The sequence below is a fragment of the Dermacentor variabilis genome, chromosome 4 (assembly GCF_050947875.1).
Source record: "Dermacentor variabilis isolate Ectoservices chromosome 4, ASM5094787v1, whole genome shotgun sequence".
NCBI lineage: Eukaryota > Metazoa > Arthropoda > Arachnida > Ixodida > Ixodidae > Dermacentor > Dermacentor variabilis.
In genome coordinates, this window is record NC_134571.1 from 67,833,353 (window position 1) to 67,853,914 (window position 20,562).

The 20,562-nt window shown below is 42.2% G+C and overlaps 1 protein-coding gene across 1 annotated transcript in view; it reads left to right on the forward strand.

Annotated features, from left to right (window-relative positions):
* Glut4EF (Glucose transporter 4 enhancer factor) overlaps positions 1 to 10,191 on the forward strand; it is a 147,391-nt gene extending 137,200 nt beyond the window's left edge. The window contains exon 7 of the mRNA XM_075689355.1: positions 1,549 to 10,191. Coding sequence (XP_075545470.1) covers positions 1,549 to 1,734 — 186 coding nt within the window. The 3' untranslated portion in view covers positions 1,735 to 10,191. The remainder of the gene's footprint in view (positions 1 to 1,548) is intronic.
* The last annotated feature ends 10,371 nt before the right edge of the window (positions 10,192 to 20,562 follow it).

Consider the following 20,562-nt stretch of genomic DNA (forward strand, 5'->3'; position numbering starts at 1 on the left):
TGGTAATTGGCGGTAATTGGTGGTAAATTGGACGGTAATTGGCCAGTAGTGTGCCTCTTGTTTGCGTTTTAGAGCTATATAGGAGCAACTTGTGCTCCATTTCAAAGCTGCAGCAGACGTGGGAGCCATGGGAAGGCTTAATTGAACAACATTCCAGGGCCCCCTCCACTTAGCCGCCCATTCTTAATCTTAGCTTTGGCTGCTGACACTACACTCACAATAATTTTTTTGTGTGGTGTTGATAGTTTTTTTTTTTTCATAATTTATTTATTAGTAAAAGTACAGATAATTACATGTGCGTAGTATACATAAGGAGGTCCCATAGTCAAAGACTGTATCAGGACCTCCTGTTAAGGTTTGTTACACTTATGAAATGCCAAATGTGTCTGGTGTATGGCCACCCATATCTTCAAGTTGATTATGGCAGCATGCATTCACCCTCTACAAGTGCAAATCGTTAAAACTTAGTGCCAGCAGACAAAGGAAGTAGAATAGGCAGACAAACAGTGGCACTACTACTGTGTTGCCCAGCTCTTCTATGTACCTTGTCTTTTTGTTCTTTGTTTTAGATGAAGGTATACCAACTTTCCCAGGGATCAGTTCTTTTACCATACAAGTGCGGCAAAAGATACTGCTACTTTAATCTGAATTTTCTGCAAAAGAGCTCAGATTTACGCAAATTCATATACACTAATTTCAGGAACAAAGCTCTGATAGACAGAGACAAGACAGACAAACTCAATAATTTAATTATTGCAACATACAAGTATTTAAAGAAAGCCTAAATATGTAGCAATTAAGAAAGGGCATGCAACCATATGTCCATACACTGACAATAAAAGATTATGAAGAAATGAAATGAATAGATGAAATGTACCCCCCCCCCCCCCCCATTTCAGTACCTTTCATTTATCTATGTTTTCTCTGCTGTCTTCATCTGTTGGTGTTTTCTTCCTAATGATATATTCATCGATGTGTGTTCACTTGAAGTTCTTTCCTTTCAAGGGCAGGACACCTAACATAGGCTAAGGACGTACTTTATTCAAGACCAGCTATTGCCAAGGGACACTAGAGAGAGGGAGAAAGAATTTATTTGAGGAAATATGGAGAGGTCAGTCTGAGGTAATAAATAGTATTGCAGTCTGTTACCCTGCTTAGAGGGAATGAAGGGGAAAAGGATAAAAAAAGGGGCATGGGGGATAGCGATGATGAGGATAGGCAATGGGGGGATGTGGCTATATCCACTTTTGTGTCTATGTAAGTATAGCCCATTCACAGCTTTGAATCTCAGCATTAATAAAGGGCATTAATAAAGTGCATTAATAAACTGCAGTGGTCACTTTGGCTGAGGAGTGGCTTTGCCTTCCATATATTGGAGCCGATAATAAGTGCTTAGTGGAGAAAAAAAGCATTGAACATGCACAACTTTGTTCATAAAACAGAGCTTCCGAGCCAAAACTGAGCCATGTCTGTAAGGATCTGTCAGCCCCACTCCTACTCAGAGGTCTCCACTCCTACTCAAAGGTGCGTCCTTTTTTTCTTGGGCAGGTTTCGCCCCAAAAATACATGCGTCTGAGCCCCAAGACCTTGTCTGCCTCACCAAAAAGCTCGCCACTTCACCGGAGGGTACGCTCTGAAAGCCGCAAGTGCCGCAAGGTCCATGGCATGGAGAACAAGGACATGTGGTGCACCCAGTGCAAGTGGAAAAAGGCCTGCAGCCGCTACGTTGACTGAGCGCTCCCACTTCTTCCCTTTTCGTTTTTACCACTACTCACAGTGTAACCGCTGTCATAATCGTGGCACATCCAAACTTGTTCATCTCACAGTTTGTGTTGTTGCATTAAGTTGCGCTGCAGGCTGCTTACTGACAAGCTCCACTGTAATCTAAGAATGAAGAAAAACCTTGCCAGATGGGAAAGGTTTGGTTTAGCATGCACAAATTTTACATTCTAGTATGAAGGCACTATTTGCTATGTTCAGACAGAGTCATTTAGGATCCCTTGCTTGAAAAATCCTTGTGAATGTAAAATCTTCTGTGCATCCTTAACTAGCAACCAGCAAGCACCTTGTAGTTATTTTGACTGTTTCCAGTCATGCAATAATTGTCAGGATTTCTAAGAGCTGAAACATATGATCGGACAGAAGCAAGATGAAATTATTTCATAGAGTAAAATTAGTTCTTTGACAGCAATGCAAACTAGACAAAAAAGGTTGTCATGATCGTTAGGGAATTTGAGAGGTCTGGCAAGGATAAGTTTATGCAAGCCAATATTTGAGGAAAACATGGCTGCTGAACTTGGCTGACAACACATACCTCCTTTAAGCTTGTGACACCAGGAGGAAAGCTTGCTAAAGGTATGGTGGTGGCAAATTCTGCTTTTGCCAATTTATCTGTACAAAGTGTGTGGCCTGCAGTACTGTACATAGTGTTTTCTTGACATGCTGACATGTGGCCATCATCAACTACATATTTCTCTATTTGTAATGTTATTTCCCAGATGACCACTCTTTCATCATGAAAAACATTGAGAGATGCCACTGGCTGATTTATTCATAGCTGCTATCTCATGCCCACTGTGAGAACTGATTTACAAATGCCTACGTCGCCAGCGGAAGCGGATTGGTCATCGACCACAATGTTGGTCCAGTGTTGCTACCTACGCTCACACAGAGCATGAAAAAATTTAAAAGAAGCTCTGTTCCATTTCACTTTCTTGTAGTAGTAATGTGTACAAGCTGAGCACATTCTTGCACTGCAAAATGAGTTGACTTGGAGCTGCATTTGTCAGACTTAATTGCACCACTGTATTTGTGCTGATTATGCCTGCATATCCCAAGCAGTACTGGAGCAGATGAGTTGAAATTTGTTTTGCTGACAGTGTTTGTTGAGATGAGGTGTGTTTGTTGTAGGGGTGCTGCTTTGAGCTCACAGACTTTTTCTCACTTGCAATTTGTCTCACTTGTGCCTTGCATTATGAAGTGTCTGAAAGCAAGAGGTGACTGAGTACATAGTCATGCAAAGCACAGGCACTTGTGAAGCAAATAGAAACAAAAGCCAGAATCAACATAAACCACTTGATTACTCATGGCAGGCTCTTGCAAGTTATTAGAGATATCCAGAATAGTGAGGACACACTAGCGCAAATGCATACTGCAGTAGCAAAGAACAATTCCAACAACAGTAGCACTAGTGGCATCATCTTGCGACACTGTGATCAACCATAACACCCCAGAAACATTATTCTGTTGTATGAATGAGTCTTCGAAAAAGAAAATGCACAAAAATATCTTCGTGATAATTACAGTATTGGCGATACGTCTATGTCTACAGATAAGAGGAACACGATCATTGCAAAAACTGGCACTTTCACAGAAATCAACAATTACATTCTGGGGATTTGCATGCCAAAAGCACGATCTGATTATGAGGTACACTGTAGTGGACGACTCCGGGTTAATTTTGACCACCCGGGGATCTTCAAGGTGCCCCCGTGCATGGGACACGGGTGTTTTTGCATTTTGCTCCAATCGAAATGCGGCCGCGGTGGCTGGCATTTGATCCCGCGATCTCGCGCTGAGCAGCGTAATGCCATAACCATTAAGTCACCACAGCGGGTGCTTTCACCAAAAGGGCAAAGCATTTACAGCAACAGCAAAGTTTAGCACTGCGCTTGAGTGCCTCGGACAGTGTTCTAACAATATGCAAAGCGACATGTTGGTGCGATGCAGCTTGCGAGGCAACTGCTGCTGCACAGCAAAAACAGTGCCCTGGCAGCTACCAGGCATTTCATAATGCTGGCGTGATGTGGAGCACTGCCAGTGGCGTCGCAGGCACATTGCACCTCGATGGTGGACGAAATGGGGCTGAAGGAAAACCATCGGCATTCGTAGATTAAAGTTTACCGTTTGTTCCGCTCAAACCACTGTATGCACACAGCTGCACAGCAAAAGTGCTAATGTTTTGGGTGCACAGCCCTCGTGTCAGCAGCAGAAGGCGGATTGCTACTGCGGCTTTGCTGCAAAGCCAGTTAAGCAGAGCAGTTGTGCATCCAATTGGCTTCGTCGTCGTTGCTGCCAAATGCACTGCGCGTCTGTCGCTCCTCGGGAGACCTTCTAACCAGCCACACACAAGCTGCACATGTGCCGTCAATGCCATGACAGCATGACAGTGGTGGTGGTGCAAGCGCACCTCAGGTATCCGTAGAATTGCTATCATAATAATAAACGTTCTCCATGCTTTGACGAGATAAACACAGGGTCGCAAGACATTGGTGCCATTGTTGCTCCTTTATAGTAGTCAAATATATGTTTATGTATGCTAGTGTGTGTCTGCTATGGCAAAGATGTCTCCTGGATGACAAAAGCTGAACTGTCAACATGTTTTGCTTAAGAGATTCCAAGCCAAGCCTTACTTCAGGTTTACAACCAGAAACCTGTAGTAGTGAAATTTGACACAGTTGTGGGAATTAGAGTCTTGGCTTCTTGCGCTAGCCTACAATGTGCTCAAGACGTGTGTGTTGCATAGACATGTGCAAAGGAATGCACATTTGTGCACCACTTAGTTTACAAACATCATCATCTTGTGCCACAAGAAACAAGTTTTTAACTGTTTATTTCTCATCACTCCCATACCACTCAGAATCCTCATTTTGGTGCAGAAGCTGAAACAAAAGCATGCCAGCTGCCTCTTGGGGCAAATCAGAACCTAAGGTGAAATGCAGTCAACTCAAAAGAGTAGGCAGAAGCCGCCCAAGTGTGCCAATAGCGTCTGGTCAGAGGAACTGCGAAAGCCTTGAGCCAATTTGCTATCACGAGGAGCTGGCAAGGCATTGTGAGATGGCCTGGACAAGGCTTGCACAAACTGCAACCTCATAAAAGATCAGCCAGTGGTGTTTGTACTTGGAAGTGGAAACCGCATGGAGAAATGTCAAACATGTTTTCCACGAGGCATTGCCATATCTATCTTATGCCACATGATAACTGCCCTGTTATCACTGCCTAAATGCCTACCATGGAATATCCCCTTTTTTCGGCAACCAGATGTAATGCATTCCAACTGGAATTGCATCATGGTAATCACCAAGTGTGAAATAGCCATGCTGAAACTAGGCAGCGCCATGCCCTAAATGTGTTGTAAACATTTTCGTGTGGTTGCTGCTTAACACAGGCGCAAAGTGTACGTGTGTGAGAAAAAGTGTCGAATTGCAACATACGTACAATGAATGAGGCTTATCTGTTTGTCTGAGCACTTGTTTTATTTACATTGCTTGGTATCCTTGCTAAGCCCTGTCCAGGTCATCTTGAGCTGCTGCTGTGTTACCATGTGCAGTGGAGCTGTAGCAACTTGGCAGGGTCACTGGGACTGAAGTGTGCCTTGCCTGGTAGTCAAACAGCCAACAGCAATCGTAACCCCAGAAAACAGCTGTGGGTTGACAAAAACACTTGGAATCTCGGGTGCATGCCACTCCACTCAGTAGAGTGTGCAACACCTTGCCTCATAGTCCACGTGAATGCCATCCAGCATGTCGTTTGATATGTTTGCCCAAGTGCTACATTGAATCAAAGTTTGTCAGTGTTTGTATGTAGTTGATTTCACTTTAATTTTCCAGAAAAATGAAAGCTTATCGTGGATAAATGAATTTTCAAAATGAGTGACATAACACGTCTTTGTACACAGTGGTATGCGTGGTTCGGGATGATTATCTGGTCCGCTGACGCCGATGCTTACGTGGACATTAGATTTTCTGCGGCATGGGGCCCTTAATGCTGTCGCATTAAAACTGAAAAAGGGACATTGGATGAGAAACATGCATTGCAGGAAGGTTCTCTGGGGAAGGGAGACTGTTGTAGCCAGTCAAACACACAGCATCTTGCAAACTGCTTGGGTTAGAAAGACTAGTTTTGCTATACGGCCAAGAAGATGGACCTCCTGTCCCTCTTCTGGAAGTAGACTAAAGCACAATATGCTTTTTTATTAAATCACTGTCAATGTCCAAATGTCATTGTACGTATCCGTTTTCATCTTGCCATCATCTTACGGTCACCGTGTTGGCATTATGTAGTTGGTGGCTTTGCGACACTAATGCAAAGCGATTGTTTGGATCCGCGACAAGAATGTGTATCTAAACAACTGCTGCTAATTTTTGCGTGGCAAAGCTGTCAACACTACATTTTTGAAGATCGTGTAGGCCAACAACTTGTTACCCATTGTGCCAGTGTCCTTACACAGCTTACACTACAGAACATGTAAAATTCAGCAGTGAAGTATGTTATATTATCATGCTTTAAAATACTTTCATGTTGAAATAGCCGACTTCGTGCACATAAAAATCTGTGGCAGGATTGTCATTCTGACGTGACTGGTGGCATTCCAGTGTACTGTGATTGCATACTGAATGGTCTCACAGGATGATGTCATAGTGTGTGTATCTGTGCTGTCCTGTGCCTCGGTGTGTACATGTAAAAGAGAACTGCTATTGAAATGGATGAAGATAACCGGTGCCAGATTTGTAGGGTTAGTCCGCCAGTAAGCTGGACAGTCGTGTGGAGCTGATTAATCATTTGCTGTCTTGACACAATCATGCAGCAGTGTCTGATGCATGCAGGAGGTATGGAAATAGCATTGACTTTTGCTCATGGGTGTACCCTGTCACTTGGACGGGAGGAAAAATAGCTGTTGACTGGCACAAACTGCACAGTTTTTACCCTGCCAAAAACAGTCAGATGCAAGCAAATGTTACTTTACAATGAGGAGCTGGTGCACTCATGTATCATATTGTGGAGTGATTGCTTCTAGCAGTATTTTCACTTCGCTTAATCCTTTAGCTCCCAGGCCCGAGCTGCACTCAACCTAGCAGATTGTACCGACATTGCCAAAGACGAATACTGCTCGTCCGGGCTGCACTTCAAATATCTTACTCTTTTGGGCACAGTGATTTATGAAGGATAAGGTATACCAAAAATTTAGTTTACAAACCAGGCATCAGCAACACGCTAACACCTATCTTTAGTCTTTTGTAGCATAAATAAATGCACTGTAAATCTTTAATACGCACATTGTTTTCGCAACAGCTTGCAGCTTTGTGCAGTCAGCAGTTGCCACAGTTCATTGAGACCCACTCTGAAATGCTGTGCAAGACTTATAAGCATGCAATACAACGGCTTTGCAATATCTTCATGGCTTTTGTCATGTAAACTGTTTGTTGATTGCAAGCTTGCGAGATAGTTTTTTTCTTCTGTGCTGAAAATCGGGAGTGGTAGCGCGTAATCCAGCATGCTTGGTTCTCGGTTCTCGATGATCTTTGTGCAGGTTTGTTCTTGTTGGCTTTGACAGGATAGCTGTTCTAGAGTGGAACTGTTGTGGTGGTCTGTTCAGACAACCAGCCGTGGTGCGTCAGACAAATGTTGCATGAGAACATATGAGAATTGTGTTGGTTGCCATGCTAGGAGCACAAAACAGGTCAGGAGTAGCTTCGACACTCAGTGGAGCAAAAGACATGGTGCCTTGAAAAGGTTACAGAAAAAAAAATGACTTGTTAAGAAAATGGCACTGTGCTATACTTCTGTGTATAACTGCAATATTGATGTTGTTGAAGTGCATATTTTATGACAAAGTGTACACATGAATGTTCTGTCATAACAGCAGGACAGTCACAGATGTTTCTTTTTTTATATATGCATATAAATATTTGCTGTATGACGGAAGAGCAAAAAGAAAAAGAAAAAACATCTTTTTGTATCTTGAATAAGATATATATATCTATATACAAACTAATGTTCATAATGTACATAGTACCGTTTGTGTAGTGTTTCACAAGACTGCGAAGAGTAAAAAAAAAAAGAAAGTAAGAAAAAAATAAAGGTTGCTTGTAAATTATGTATAAAGGATAAAACATAAATTATTCATTGATAAAATGGAACCCAACCAAACATACAGGAAAGCCCAGTGGTACTTTGAGTAAAATCCAGTCAGAGAATTGTGTACTTATAAGCTGTACATAACTAAGTTTACTCAAGCCAACGTCCTGCCTTGTACATATACTTTCAGAGAATATATATGCAGCTGCGTAGAGGAACATGGTTGGCACAGCAATTCCGATCTCCAGGAGTTAGGCCTGCTAATAGAGTTGGCTATGATATCGATGCATGTCAAATATGCAATTTTTCAGAGTTTTCAGTGCTCAAGAAATGAATAAGCTTTCCAAGTAATAGTCCCAGTTTTCTTGGACTCCTAATGATTTAAATTTTTGCCCTGTGCCTGTGTTCCTTCTCGAGATGACATTGTAACAATATAAAGGCCATGGAACCATTAGTACAGGGAGTGACATGGCAACAAGGATTGTAGTACCATTTAAATTAATATATTTGCAACTACAGCAGTCCACTCTTTAGAGCTTAGTGTTCTTTCTCCTTTAGTTTCACAATGAAAAATAATAACGTGATAATTTGTGTCAGAATTGCAACTACTGTACATGGCTATGCACCCGCCCTGGGAATCAACTCACTCCTCAGTTCTACTGGCAGAGTATTTGATGCCACATACTAGAGTGTTTTAGTTCAGTGTTTTTTAGCTCAGTGTTAGCTCTGCTTGGCCTGTGCGTGTCAGCTGTGAATAATGGATCACTCTGCCCGCAACTGATACAGCTAGCCTGCAGATTGTGTTTTGATTGAGTATTTATCCAAAGTTTATTGGCAGGCATGATTAGATCAACTGAATAAATGACAAGAGAGCGAAGGTTGCTATCAGTTTTACTAGATCATACGGTCATACTACAGATTCCACCTTTCACGGTTCCTTTCAGTTGCGTGCTGCATCCATTGAGCTAATTCTGCTGCACATACCATCACATAGCAGACAATTTGAAGTGGCCATCTGCAGCTTAGCTGCCAGGATTGGTGGTGCGTACGACCAGTCACCATTGCTTTCTGCATGGCATTGTGCACTGTCAAGTTTGCCCGGCTGGCACAGAAGGCAACGAAAGGAGTCACATGCAATGCGACGATTAAGCGACTGATACAGTAATCAAGAACTATTTATATATATATTTTTCATTTCACTGGCTTTCTGCTTTGCCAGCATCCTCCTCTCTCTCTGAAACACTGGGACTTAGCAGCCAGAAAATGTACATGGCTGAACACGTGGCAAAAAACACAGCCAAAACACTCTAGTCATGATTCCTCTTGGGAACCGATAGCTTCTGTGAGTTCGCATCACTAGCTATGTGCCTGTTGTGCAAATCTGGGTCGCAAACCTAGAGTTGCCAGGGGATGTGATGATATGAGGAACGAAATCTGAAACAAAAAAATTACCAGATTAACACTCCATGCACAATGAAATGCTACCACAGACAGGGGTGTTTTTTGAGCAGCAAGATTCTCTTGCAGTGCTTGTAAATTCTTTCTTAGGCAATTTACCTATTAGCATTATTAGAAAAGTGGCAAGCAGCTGCAAAATGTTGCAAATAACCTTTGTACAATTTTTCCATCTTAAACTATGCGAAGAGAATAAAAGAGAGAAAAAAAACAGAAGGCGAAAAATTTACACCCATGATTGTACCATTGCAATGTTAGCTCAAGGAATGCTGGTGCAGGCAGCAAGCATACTATAATAGTCTAGGCTGTCATCAGCAATTTGGCAGCGAGCAAAGGAGAAAGGCTTGAAGGGTTTTGACTGGCACTTGGGTACAACACAAGACACGTGTGACTGTATTAGATACAAACCCGAGCTCAAAGGAACAGATATGAAAGTCCCGATGCAATGCCCAGGTTTGTATTCTTTCAACGAGCCACATTATATGGCCCTTCACCTACATGTTTTGGTTCATAAATTAATGCTGGTGTTGTTTTGTTGCTATTACCTACAAGTCTGTGTTGCGTGTGCTAAACTTGCCCACTTGCTTCATCTTGCACTGTACTAAGAAACGGTGAGCGTGTAGTTGCAATACCTTGAGTAGTACCGAGATGTGTCCAAGTTACTGTGTGCACAATGTGTCATTACATACTCCTTGCATGTCATTGACCCCATGCTATGTGCAAGAAAAAAAAAGAAACTGTACATACGACAAACATTATCACCTGTTTCTTCCAGTCTACTTGTTTTGACTGTATTGTGAAATGGAAAAGTATCTGTTTCAACCTAAATTTTTTTTTCTCTCAAAGTTTAAATAAATGTCTTCTTAAGTATACTGACAATGGTGTCTTGTTTCGTGTCAATGTACTTCATCTGCATGTCTTGCCACAGGAATGCGAGTAGTTACTAAGCAAAACAACCTGTAAAGCACTGTGCGGACCTGCACAGAAAGAAATTTGCATTCAATCAAAAAGTTATGGGATTTTACCTTTCAAGTTCACAATTTGATTATGAGGCATGCCATAGTGGGCAACTCTGGAAAGTTTGACCGCCTGGGGTTCCTTAACGTGCACCTAAATCTAAATATGCGGGTGCTTTCGCATTTCACCCCCATCTAAATGCGGACACCGTGGCCGGGATTTGATCCCGCAACCTAGTGTTCAGCAGCCCAACACCATAGCCACTAAGCAACCGTGGTGGGTTACATTTAATCAAGACTGTATCTCAATGCAATTAAGTCCAGCCGAGCGCACTATTTAACACGAGGGCCACTTAGCAGATGTCAACAAGTCACGTTCAAAGTCATGCTTTTCCAGAAATGTTTTTTGAAAATCAGGTTATCCATATAGGAGCTGCACTTCATGCACTGCCAAGGAACAAGGGCAGTACTGTGCAAATAAGGTTGCAGTTGAAAGGCTTGGCCAGTCCATATTTGCAGGCATTAGTTAATCTGCAGTGAGATTACACAGTTCCATTGTGGTTTCAACAAACATTTGCAAGGGAAAATGCACACTACCTTTGAGAGCAGCTGTGTGGACCAAGCGGAAATGGCCCATGAAGGTATGCTATTGCATTGTCAAACAAGCACACTCCGTATAGCACACACATTATTTCATATACTGTAGAAATGTGCAATAGTTGCATTACTCTTGCAAAAATGTGCTGTAAGGTTGCACAGAAAGTAACACAATGTTAATATGAATACACACACTAGCCAATTGGCAAGCGTTAATCTCCAATTTATGCAGCTGCATCAACTTGTGTACGGAGGAAGGCAGTGCGATATAAATGGACAGGTTATAAACAAATCCACTGAACTAGAAGGAGTTCTCAGTACTTATCAAATGTTGCCATATTGTCCATAGTGCTCTCACACTTAGACCTAAACTAATGACATAAGCTAGTCTTCTTCAGTTGCATCACAACGCTGAAGACCTGCTTACAGTTTCAAAACCATTTTTGTGCCAATTCACAAATAATCTGTAGCAGTGTAGTTGCAATTGAAATAAGCACATGCATCAAAAGGAATCTTTTTTTTTTTCTAATCCCACACACAAGAGAATTTGCCAAGCTGGCTCACTGCTTATTAGTGACAACTGCAAAGCATGCTATTATAAGGCAACGTGACAGCCTAGATAACACACTACATTGGCTGAACTCCACTAAATACTTTTACAATCCTTAGTCAATTACTGAAGCCAAGTAGCATTGGGCTTGATGCCTATTTGGAAGGAAACTAATTAATTGAGGTGATCAGATGTCCAGATTTCCCTAAGACTCGCTGCGGTAACTCAGTGGCTTTGGCGTTGCACTACTAAGCATGAGGTCATGGATTAAATTCCGGCCATGGCGGCTGTGTTCCGATGGCGAGTGGAATGCACAATCTTGTACCATGCGGTAGGCGCACGTTAAAGAATCCCAGGTGGTTCAAATTAATCCGGAGTCCTCCATTACAGTGTGCTTCATAATTAGTTCATAGTTATGGCAGAATTTTATTTTCACTAGGACAGTCCCATTTTTCAACCTAATTTGGCTTGCCCCACCTTCTTGCTGATTTTGGCGCTTAAGTTCCATATTCAGGAAAAGAGGTTAAGTTCACAGGGAAGGCTAACAAAGATAATGCCCACAGATCAAACCTTCTATTTTATGGCATAACCGACAATCCGGATGAAACTTGGAACAAAGCCGAGGGTTTGGTGATTGAACTCTGCAAAACGAAGCTCAACGTTGATTTGCAGCCCGTTGACATTGAACGCGCTCACAGGATTGGATCTTTTGACGTAAACAAAACAAGACCTATAATTGCCAAGTTTGCGCACTTCAAAGTTAAAGAGCGCATTCTGGCAAACTCGGGTAAACTGAAAGATACTGATTTCAGTGTATCACCAGACTACTCACCAAACACGCGGCTTGCACGCAAAAAACTTGTTGCATTTGCAAAACCTCAAGGCAAACATTATAAGCTTCGTCACAACAGGTTAATAATGGACAGCTCCACCTATGTATATGATCATTCTACGGACAAAGTAATCCAACGACCATCATAGCTAAAAATGATCCTGGTGAACAACAAAGAAAATGCCTTCTTTCAATTTTATATACCAACATTAGAAGCTTTCTGCCAAAGCTCGACTCGGTTTCTAACCTTATTTTCACCACAGATAGCAACGTTCTTATTCTAATGGAAACTTGGTTAAACACAACCATTGACAACACCAAAATTCAGATTGCCTTAACCGACTTCGATATATTCCATTGCGATCGTGATGTGAGGCGAGGAGGAGGAGTGTTAATAGCTACTAACCGCAACCTTCATTGTTTCAAAATTGATATCTCCTCTCCATTGGAAATACTGTTTGTGTGCACTAAAAATTCTCACCCACCCTTAATATTTGGATCTTGCTACCGTCCTCGTGATGCCAATTCAAGCTTTGTTGCATGCTTCCATGAGGCACTTTGCACTCTGGCACATTCTTTTCCTAACGCGCCAATCATTCTGTTCGGCGATTTCAACTTTCCAACAATAGTATGGTCTGACATAGCACGAACATTATCGAAGCGCAATGCAGAAAGTGAATTTCTTGACACGTGTCTTACGTTTGGCTTATCTCAGCCCATCTTCAATCCAACAAGGCATATAAATCAATCGTCCAGCTTGCTCGACCTCTTGTTTGCCACGCATCCTGACAACTTTTCCGAGATAACATTTTTGCCCGGGCTTAGTGATCATGCTGTAATTCATGCTAATTATTTCATATAGCATATCTCCCAAAATAAGAAAGATCATAACGCTTTAGGACAGAGGGCATTATGTCGCGTTCAATGAAAAGTTAACTCAGTTCAGTTACTCCTTTCTTGAAAAGTTCACTTGTCGTTCTGTTGAACATAACTGGTTAATGTTTAAATACAAGATGCAAGAACTAACAAAAGCCCATATTCCTACCATCACTGTAACTGAACGGCCCTCATCCCCTTGGTTTAATAACACATTAAAACGCCTGAACAATAAAAAGAAAAGGCTTTATCCTATTGCCAAGCAATCCAACATCTCACACGCATGGGAAAAGTACCACTGCATTGACAAAATGTTTCAGTCACAAGCTAACAAAACTAAGCGATCATTCTTTTCAACCTCACTTCCTGATATGCTACGTAATAACCCTAGTCAATTCTGTTGTCAATCCATGCCCAAAGAAATCGATGAATATACTTGACCAAAACGGCGTCCCATCCCTGATACTGAACTTGCAACAACACCTAATTCAACATTCTGTTCAGTTTTTACAAAAGAATCTGAAGGCAATCTTCCTTATTTCCCTAACCCTCGGTATCCTCTCAGCCCAGCCATCATGTTTGAACCTGATGCCATTTGCAGACTAATAGAATCGTCATTGGCTGGCATTGACGAAATTAATGCGAAAGTGCTTAAAAATACAAAAAATGTCACTAGTGTCATCTTATCACACATTTTTCAACAGTCACTCTCGTCTGGAGTGGTGCCGCAGGACTGGAAGACAGGTAAGATCATTCCAGTCCCCAAAAAAGCTTCTTCAACGTCATGTCTTGACTACCGGTCAATTTCCATTACCAGCGTTTGTTCCAAACTGATGGAGCATGTCACCTTTTCCCACCATCATGAGATTTCTAACAACTTTTTTCATCATAGTCAGCACGGATTTCTTAAGAATTTATCTTGCGATACTCAACTTGCACTCTATATAAATGACATCAGTTCCCAATTAGACCTCAATGTACCCGTAGAATCATTGTTTTTAGACTTCGAGAAAGCTTTTGATAAGGTACCCCACAACCGTCTTTTCTTGAAACTTTCAGTCCTGAATCTCAATCCCCTAATTTATAATTGGTTGCGCAGCTTTCTGACCGGCCGGCAACAGTTCATTTTTGCAAATAACTTTTCATCCCCTCTGTCTCCTGTGCTTTCTGGGGTTCCTCAAGGTTCTGCTCTTGGCCCCCTCCTCTTTTTAATCTACATTAATAACCTTCCTAATGACATATCTTCTAACATACGCCTATTTGCGGACGACTGTGTTATTTACTGACCCATCAACAATACCTCAGACATCCCTGTCCTGCAGTGTGACTTACAAACAGTTGAAAAATGGTGTAAGACATGGTTAATGGCATTAAATGTAAATAAAACCTCATTAATCTCTTTCAATCGTCGGAATTCTTACGTAGCACCCTCATATCTCTTAGGTAATTCAATAATATCATCTATGACCTGTTATAAATACTTGGGGCTGCTTATCTTAACGCAAGATCTTTCATGGTCCTCTCACATCGCTAAAATAACAAACGAGGCTAACCGCACCTTAGGCTTTCTCCGGCGACATCTGAAATTTGCCCCTCCTCTGGTAAAAACTCTTCCCTACAAATCTGTGGCAAGGCCCAAACTTGAATACGCATGCTCAATTTGGGACCCTCATCATACTAATCTTTCTAACATGCTTGAATCTGTCCAAAACCGCGCAACCCGATTTATCTTCCATGACTATTCTTCATATACAAGTGTCACAGCGCTAAAATCTAATGCGAATCTTCCTAGACTAGAAGCGAGACGTCAAGTGTCCAGGCTCATTCTATATCACAAGTTTTATCATGCCCCGATTGGTAACAGCGTCATATCGCCAGCTCACCGCCATTCATCCCGGACCAATCATTCAAAGTCAGTGTACCCCCTGCATGCACGCCCGTCATCCCATCTTCATTCTTTTTTTCCACGTACAGCGAGAAACTAGAATGATCTGCCTGAAGAAGCGGCGGACCACTCCAGTGCGACTGCATTCAGGACTGCCATCGAAAGCATTTTTCTTTGAAGCAGCCCACCCCTCATGTAAAACCTCTCTCCAGGGGCATTTGATCAATAAATAAATAAATAAATAAATAAATAATGGCCGTTTTGGAATGAAAACAGATTGGAATAGTTTTACACTATAGGGCCCCAGGTGACCTGAGGGGAGACGTGCAAAACATGAAGTGAAGCAACAAGCAACGCAGCCATCTAGTTCCAGTTTAATCTGTAATTGAAACTTGCAGCATTTCCGAACCTTGTTGTGTCCTAGAAACTAAATTGTTTTAAATGATTTTTTTTCAATGCTATAATTCACATTGTGGTCAAACATAAAAGATTGCCTTGTCAATTGGTTATTATCCATGATAATGCAAATTCAAAAGCTAAATACATGTAATGTAAAAGGAATAGTAGGACCATTTTGTCTCACTAATCAAATAAGACCTTTTTTTCAAGTAGGATTTCTACCTCCTTGGGGCTGCAAAAAAAAAAAAAGGAAGGACACTTATGCTTTGTCTTTAATAGTGTAACGCGATAGCATTTAAAGATTCCCGAGTGCTTCTGATGCTTCCCGGCAACTGCAGCTTATGTAACCGTAATGTTTACCGGGAAACGAAGGCAAGCTTTCTGGTAGAAACGTGGCCCCTTGGATGGGCTGCGATGCGGCGGAGGAGAGTACCATTTGGAGATGTTGCAAGGAACCGGGTGCACCGCTTTATGGCCTTTTAGGTTTGCACGCGCAAAATCTGGGAGGCCATGGCCACCCTATCAATGGTAGAAACGCTGGAAAAGGTTTTTTTTTTAGTTTTTGCGTAACAGAATTATGTTTTCTCTTACATTCAAATTACAATCCAATGCTGTCATGTCTGTAGGTTGTGTGCATGTCATACTTTACGATTTTTGTACATACTTTGAGAAATTCAATTAATTCAGTAATTTCCTTGCGCCACATGAAGGGCCTGCATAGTTAGGTATGCGTGGTTTGAAATTCTTTTTGCCGAAGCGATGTATAACACTGGATGCCGAATGTGGGACGATGACGCCAAATTTTCTGCGACCTGGGGCCCTTAATGCTCTTGCATTAAAAATGGTAAGCAGCAGCTACTGGGCCAACTCGTATGCTACACTCACGCCACACATGCATATTTTGTGTGCTTTCATTGCACTTGTATATGATTTCCGATACCAACATTGCGGTCCAGGGCCGCCTGGTAATCAATGTAAAATGTGCAAAGACCGCAATAAATCTCCATTGGCGTGGTCGCACATATAGCCAAGCCTGTCATTGCATTGCCTTATGTCAACATGATGTGCAACATTTCAAAGCCATACTAGCCAATTTGTTTTGCTGAGTAGGTCATTCAAGATACACGGAAAGCCACTGCGTAGTCCTGGGCTCCACTAAACTATTGGAAGTGCAAAAAAGTGGATTCCACCTGACAAGGGTACTCGGCAAATTTGTCAAGCTGTTGATGCAGTTGTAGGTAAAGTGGACTCGCAAAATGCTTGAGTGAGCTCTTAAGGCAGACGATGCCAATACCACAGGGGCATTCCCCAGTTTGTGGTCTCATTCCCAGCTTGTCGAGACGCTGCGACGCTATGGTTCATTCCATTCGCTTAACTGGACTAAGCTGGGCACCGGTCAAGCAGAAGGTTCTCTCCAACTCCTTGCGAAATATTTTGGTTGTTGGGAAACTGCTCTTTGTAGCTGAAAGATTGCTCTAACTGGGATCGTTGTATATGGGCTTGAATGTAAAAGGGACACAGGTTTCTGCAATATGTACGTTTATGTTTTTAAATGCTAAGCTGATTTGCAACACTGAAGGACACAGATTTGCAACAATTGCATAGCAGACTGGATGCCCTAATAAACAGAATTTTCAAAATAGACATCGCCAGATACACAACCCTTTTGATAACACAAGCAACACAGGAAACACGCATGCAAAACTGCCATTGTGAAGCATGTGGAAGGGCTTTTCTCACACCACAAAGCACCGCTGCAGCTGGATGCGCATTCCAGCATGGCTACGGAGCCTAGCCATGCACCATTTTCCCCCCAACATGTTTTACCAAGATGGCGGAACTTAAGAGTTGAAAAGTGGATATGCTCCAAGTGTATATGCTTGGTGAATTCAGCAGTTACAATTAGTAAATTGCAAAATGTATGTGCTGTAAAGGAATTAATAAATACTAAATTAAAAATTGATTAATTAGACGATTATGCATTTAAATTTATTGTGCAAGCAATGTCCACCTCTCCCAGTAATTTCAGCTGAAGCGCTAGAATTTTGCTAGCTGCCACAGGCGATATTTGAAGATTGTTTTAGTTGCAACCTTTTCCGGATGGAAGACGAGCTGAGCTTGTCACGCGCACGCTTGCAAGAGAGACTATTATTTTGCGAGACACTATGTTGGTGTTGAAATGCGTAAATAAGAAAAGCCAAAATGTGCACTTAAAAGCAACCAGTGTGTAGTAAAGCACACCTTTGCTAGTTAAAATATAGTTTAAATATATTTTTTTTTCTAATAAGCTTTGCCTTCCTGACACAAACCTTTACCTTGGTCTTGCTTTGTTGTCAACAGAACTGTTTGCATGCCAAACAAAATTTTGTCTTAATGCAAAATGTTTAATTTTTTTACAATCCTTAAAAGGACTCACCAGGTCTCGCTATTTTCAGCTGAGAAGTGCAACGCATACAATCTGTGCTAACGATTGTGTCTGCAAAGTATTACACAGCTATGCGCTGCAAAAACGACTGAAATTTCAAAACCAAGCGCCATGCGCCCTTCTCTTCGCGGGCACCCCATTCCCAGCCGGAGAGTCGACATTAGTTGCACAAGTGCGCTTATGCAATTTGCAGTGCTGTGATGTCCCTCACGACGAAACATGACTTAGACAATTATTCGAGGCAACAGCAGTTATTTGTTTCATCAGTTGCTTCGGTAGACAAATTAAAGTTTAGAGAAACAATAAAGCCTACAAACAGAATGTCTGAGTGTCTTTGTTTTACTTAGTACCATAGCAAGAGAAATGTACTTCCGTTTCGTCTCCTTGTTCCCACATTGTGCAGTCATGCGCACAGAGAATGAAACTTTGCCATTTTCTACCGTGTTCCAACACACGATCATGCTCTTTGACCAGCTCGCATCTACCTCAGTGTTCATGTGGCACCGATTTATACCGCTAGCCTGGTGCCAGCAGTACAACACGGTATATCGCGGTAAGGATCCATCATCATCATCATCATCAGCCTGGTTACGCCCACTGCAGGGCAAAGGCCTCTCCCATATTTCTCCAACAGCCCCGGTCATGTACTAATTGTGGCCATGCCGTCCCTGCAAACTTCTTAATCTCATCCGCCCACCTAACTTTCTGCCGCCCCCTGCTACGCTTCCCTTCCCTTAGAATCCAGTCCGTAACCCTTAATGACCAACGGTTATCTTCCCTCCTCATTACATGTCCTGCCCATGCCCATTTCTTTTTCTTGATTTCAACTAGGATGTCATTAACTCGCGTTTGTTCCCTCACCCAATCTGCTCTTTTCTTATCCCTTAACGTTACACCTATCATTCGTCTTTCCATAGCTCGTTGCGTCGTCCTCAATTTGAGTAGAACCCTTTTCGTAAGCCTCCAGGTTTCTGCCTCGTAGGTGAGTACCGGTAAGACACAGCTGTTATATACTTTTCTCTTGAGGGATAATGGCAACCTGCTGTTCATGATCTGAGAATGCCTGCCAAACGCAGCCCAGCCCATTCTTATTCTTCTGATTATTTCCGTCTCATGATCCAGATCCGCCGTCACTACCTGCCCTAAGTAGATGTATTCCCTTACGACTTCCAGTGCCTCGCTGCCTATTGTAAATTGCTGTTCTCTTCCGAGACTGTTAAACATTACTTTAGTTTTCTGCAGATTAATTTTTAGACCCACTCTTCTGCTTTGCCTCTCCAGGTCAGTGAGCATGCATTGCAGTTGGTCCCCTGAGTTAGTAAGCAAGGCAATATCATCAGCGAATCGCAAGTTACTAAGGTATTCTCCATTAACTTTTATCCCCATTTCTTCCCAATCCAGGTCTCCGAATACCTCCTGTAAACACGCTGTGAATAGCATTGGAGAGATCGTATCTCCCTGCCTGACGCCTTTCTTTATTGGGATTTTGTTGCTTTCTTTATGGAGGACTATGGTGGCTGTGGAGCCGCTATAGATATCTTTCAGTATTTTTACATAGGGCTCGTCTACACCCTGATTCCGTAATGCCTCCATGACTGCTGAGGTTTCGACAGAATCAAATGCTTTCTCGTAATCAATGAAAGCTATATATAAGGGTTGGTTATATTCTGCACATTTCTCTATCACCTGATTGATAGTGTGAATATGATCTATTGTTGAGTAGCCTATACGGAATCCTGCCTGGTCTTTTGCTTGGCAGAAGTCTAAGGTGTTCCTGATTCTATTTGCGATTACCTTAGTAAATAATTTGTAGGCAACGGACAGTAAGCTGATCGGTCTATAATTTTTTCAAGTCTTTGGCATCCCCTTTCTTATGGATTAGGATTATGTTAGCGTTTTTCCAAGATTCCGGTACGCTTGAGGTCATGAGGCATTGCGTATACAGGGTGGCCAGTTTCTCTAGAACAATCTGCCCCCATCCTTCAACAAATCTGCTGTTACCTGATCCTCCCCAGCTGCCTTCCCCCTTTGCATATCTCCCAAGGCTTTCTTTACTTCTTCCGGCGTTACCTGTGGGATTTCGAATTCCTCTAGACTATTTTCTCTTCCATTATCGTCGTCGGTGCCACAGGTACTGTATAAATCTCTATAGAACTCTTCAGCCACTTGAACTATCTCATCCATATTAGTAATGATATTGCCGGCTTTGTCTCTTAACGCATACATCTGATTCTTGCCAATTCCTAGTTTCTTCTTCACTGTTTTTAGGCTTCCTCCGTTCCTGAGAGCATGTTCAATTCTATCCATATTATACTTCCTTATGTCTGCTGTCTTACGCTTGTTGATTAACTTCGAAAGTTCTGCCAGTTCTATTCTAGCTGTAGGGTTAGAGGCTTTCATACATTGGCGTTTCTTGATCAGATCTTTCGTCTCCTGCGATAGTTTACTGGTATCCTGCCTAACGGAGTTACCACCGACTTCCATTGCACACTCCTTAATGATGCCCACAAGATTGTCATTCATTGCTTCAACACTAAGGTCCTCTTCCTGAGTTAAGGCCGAATACCTGTTCTGTAGCTTGATCTGGAATTCCTCTATTTTCCCTCTTACCGCTAACTCATTGATCGGCTTCTTAAGTACCAGTTTCTTCCGTTCCCTTCTCAGGTCTAGGCTAATTCGAGTTCTTACCATCCTGTGGTCACTGCAGCGCACCTTGCCGAGCACGTCCAC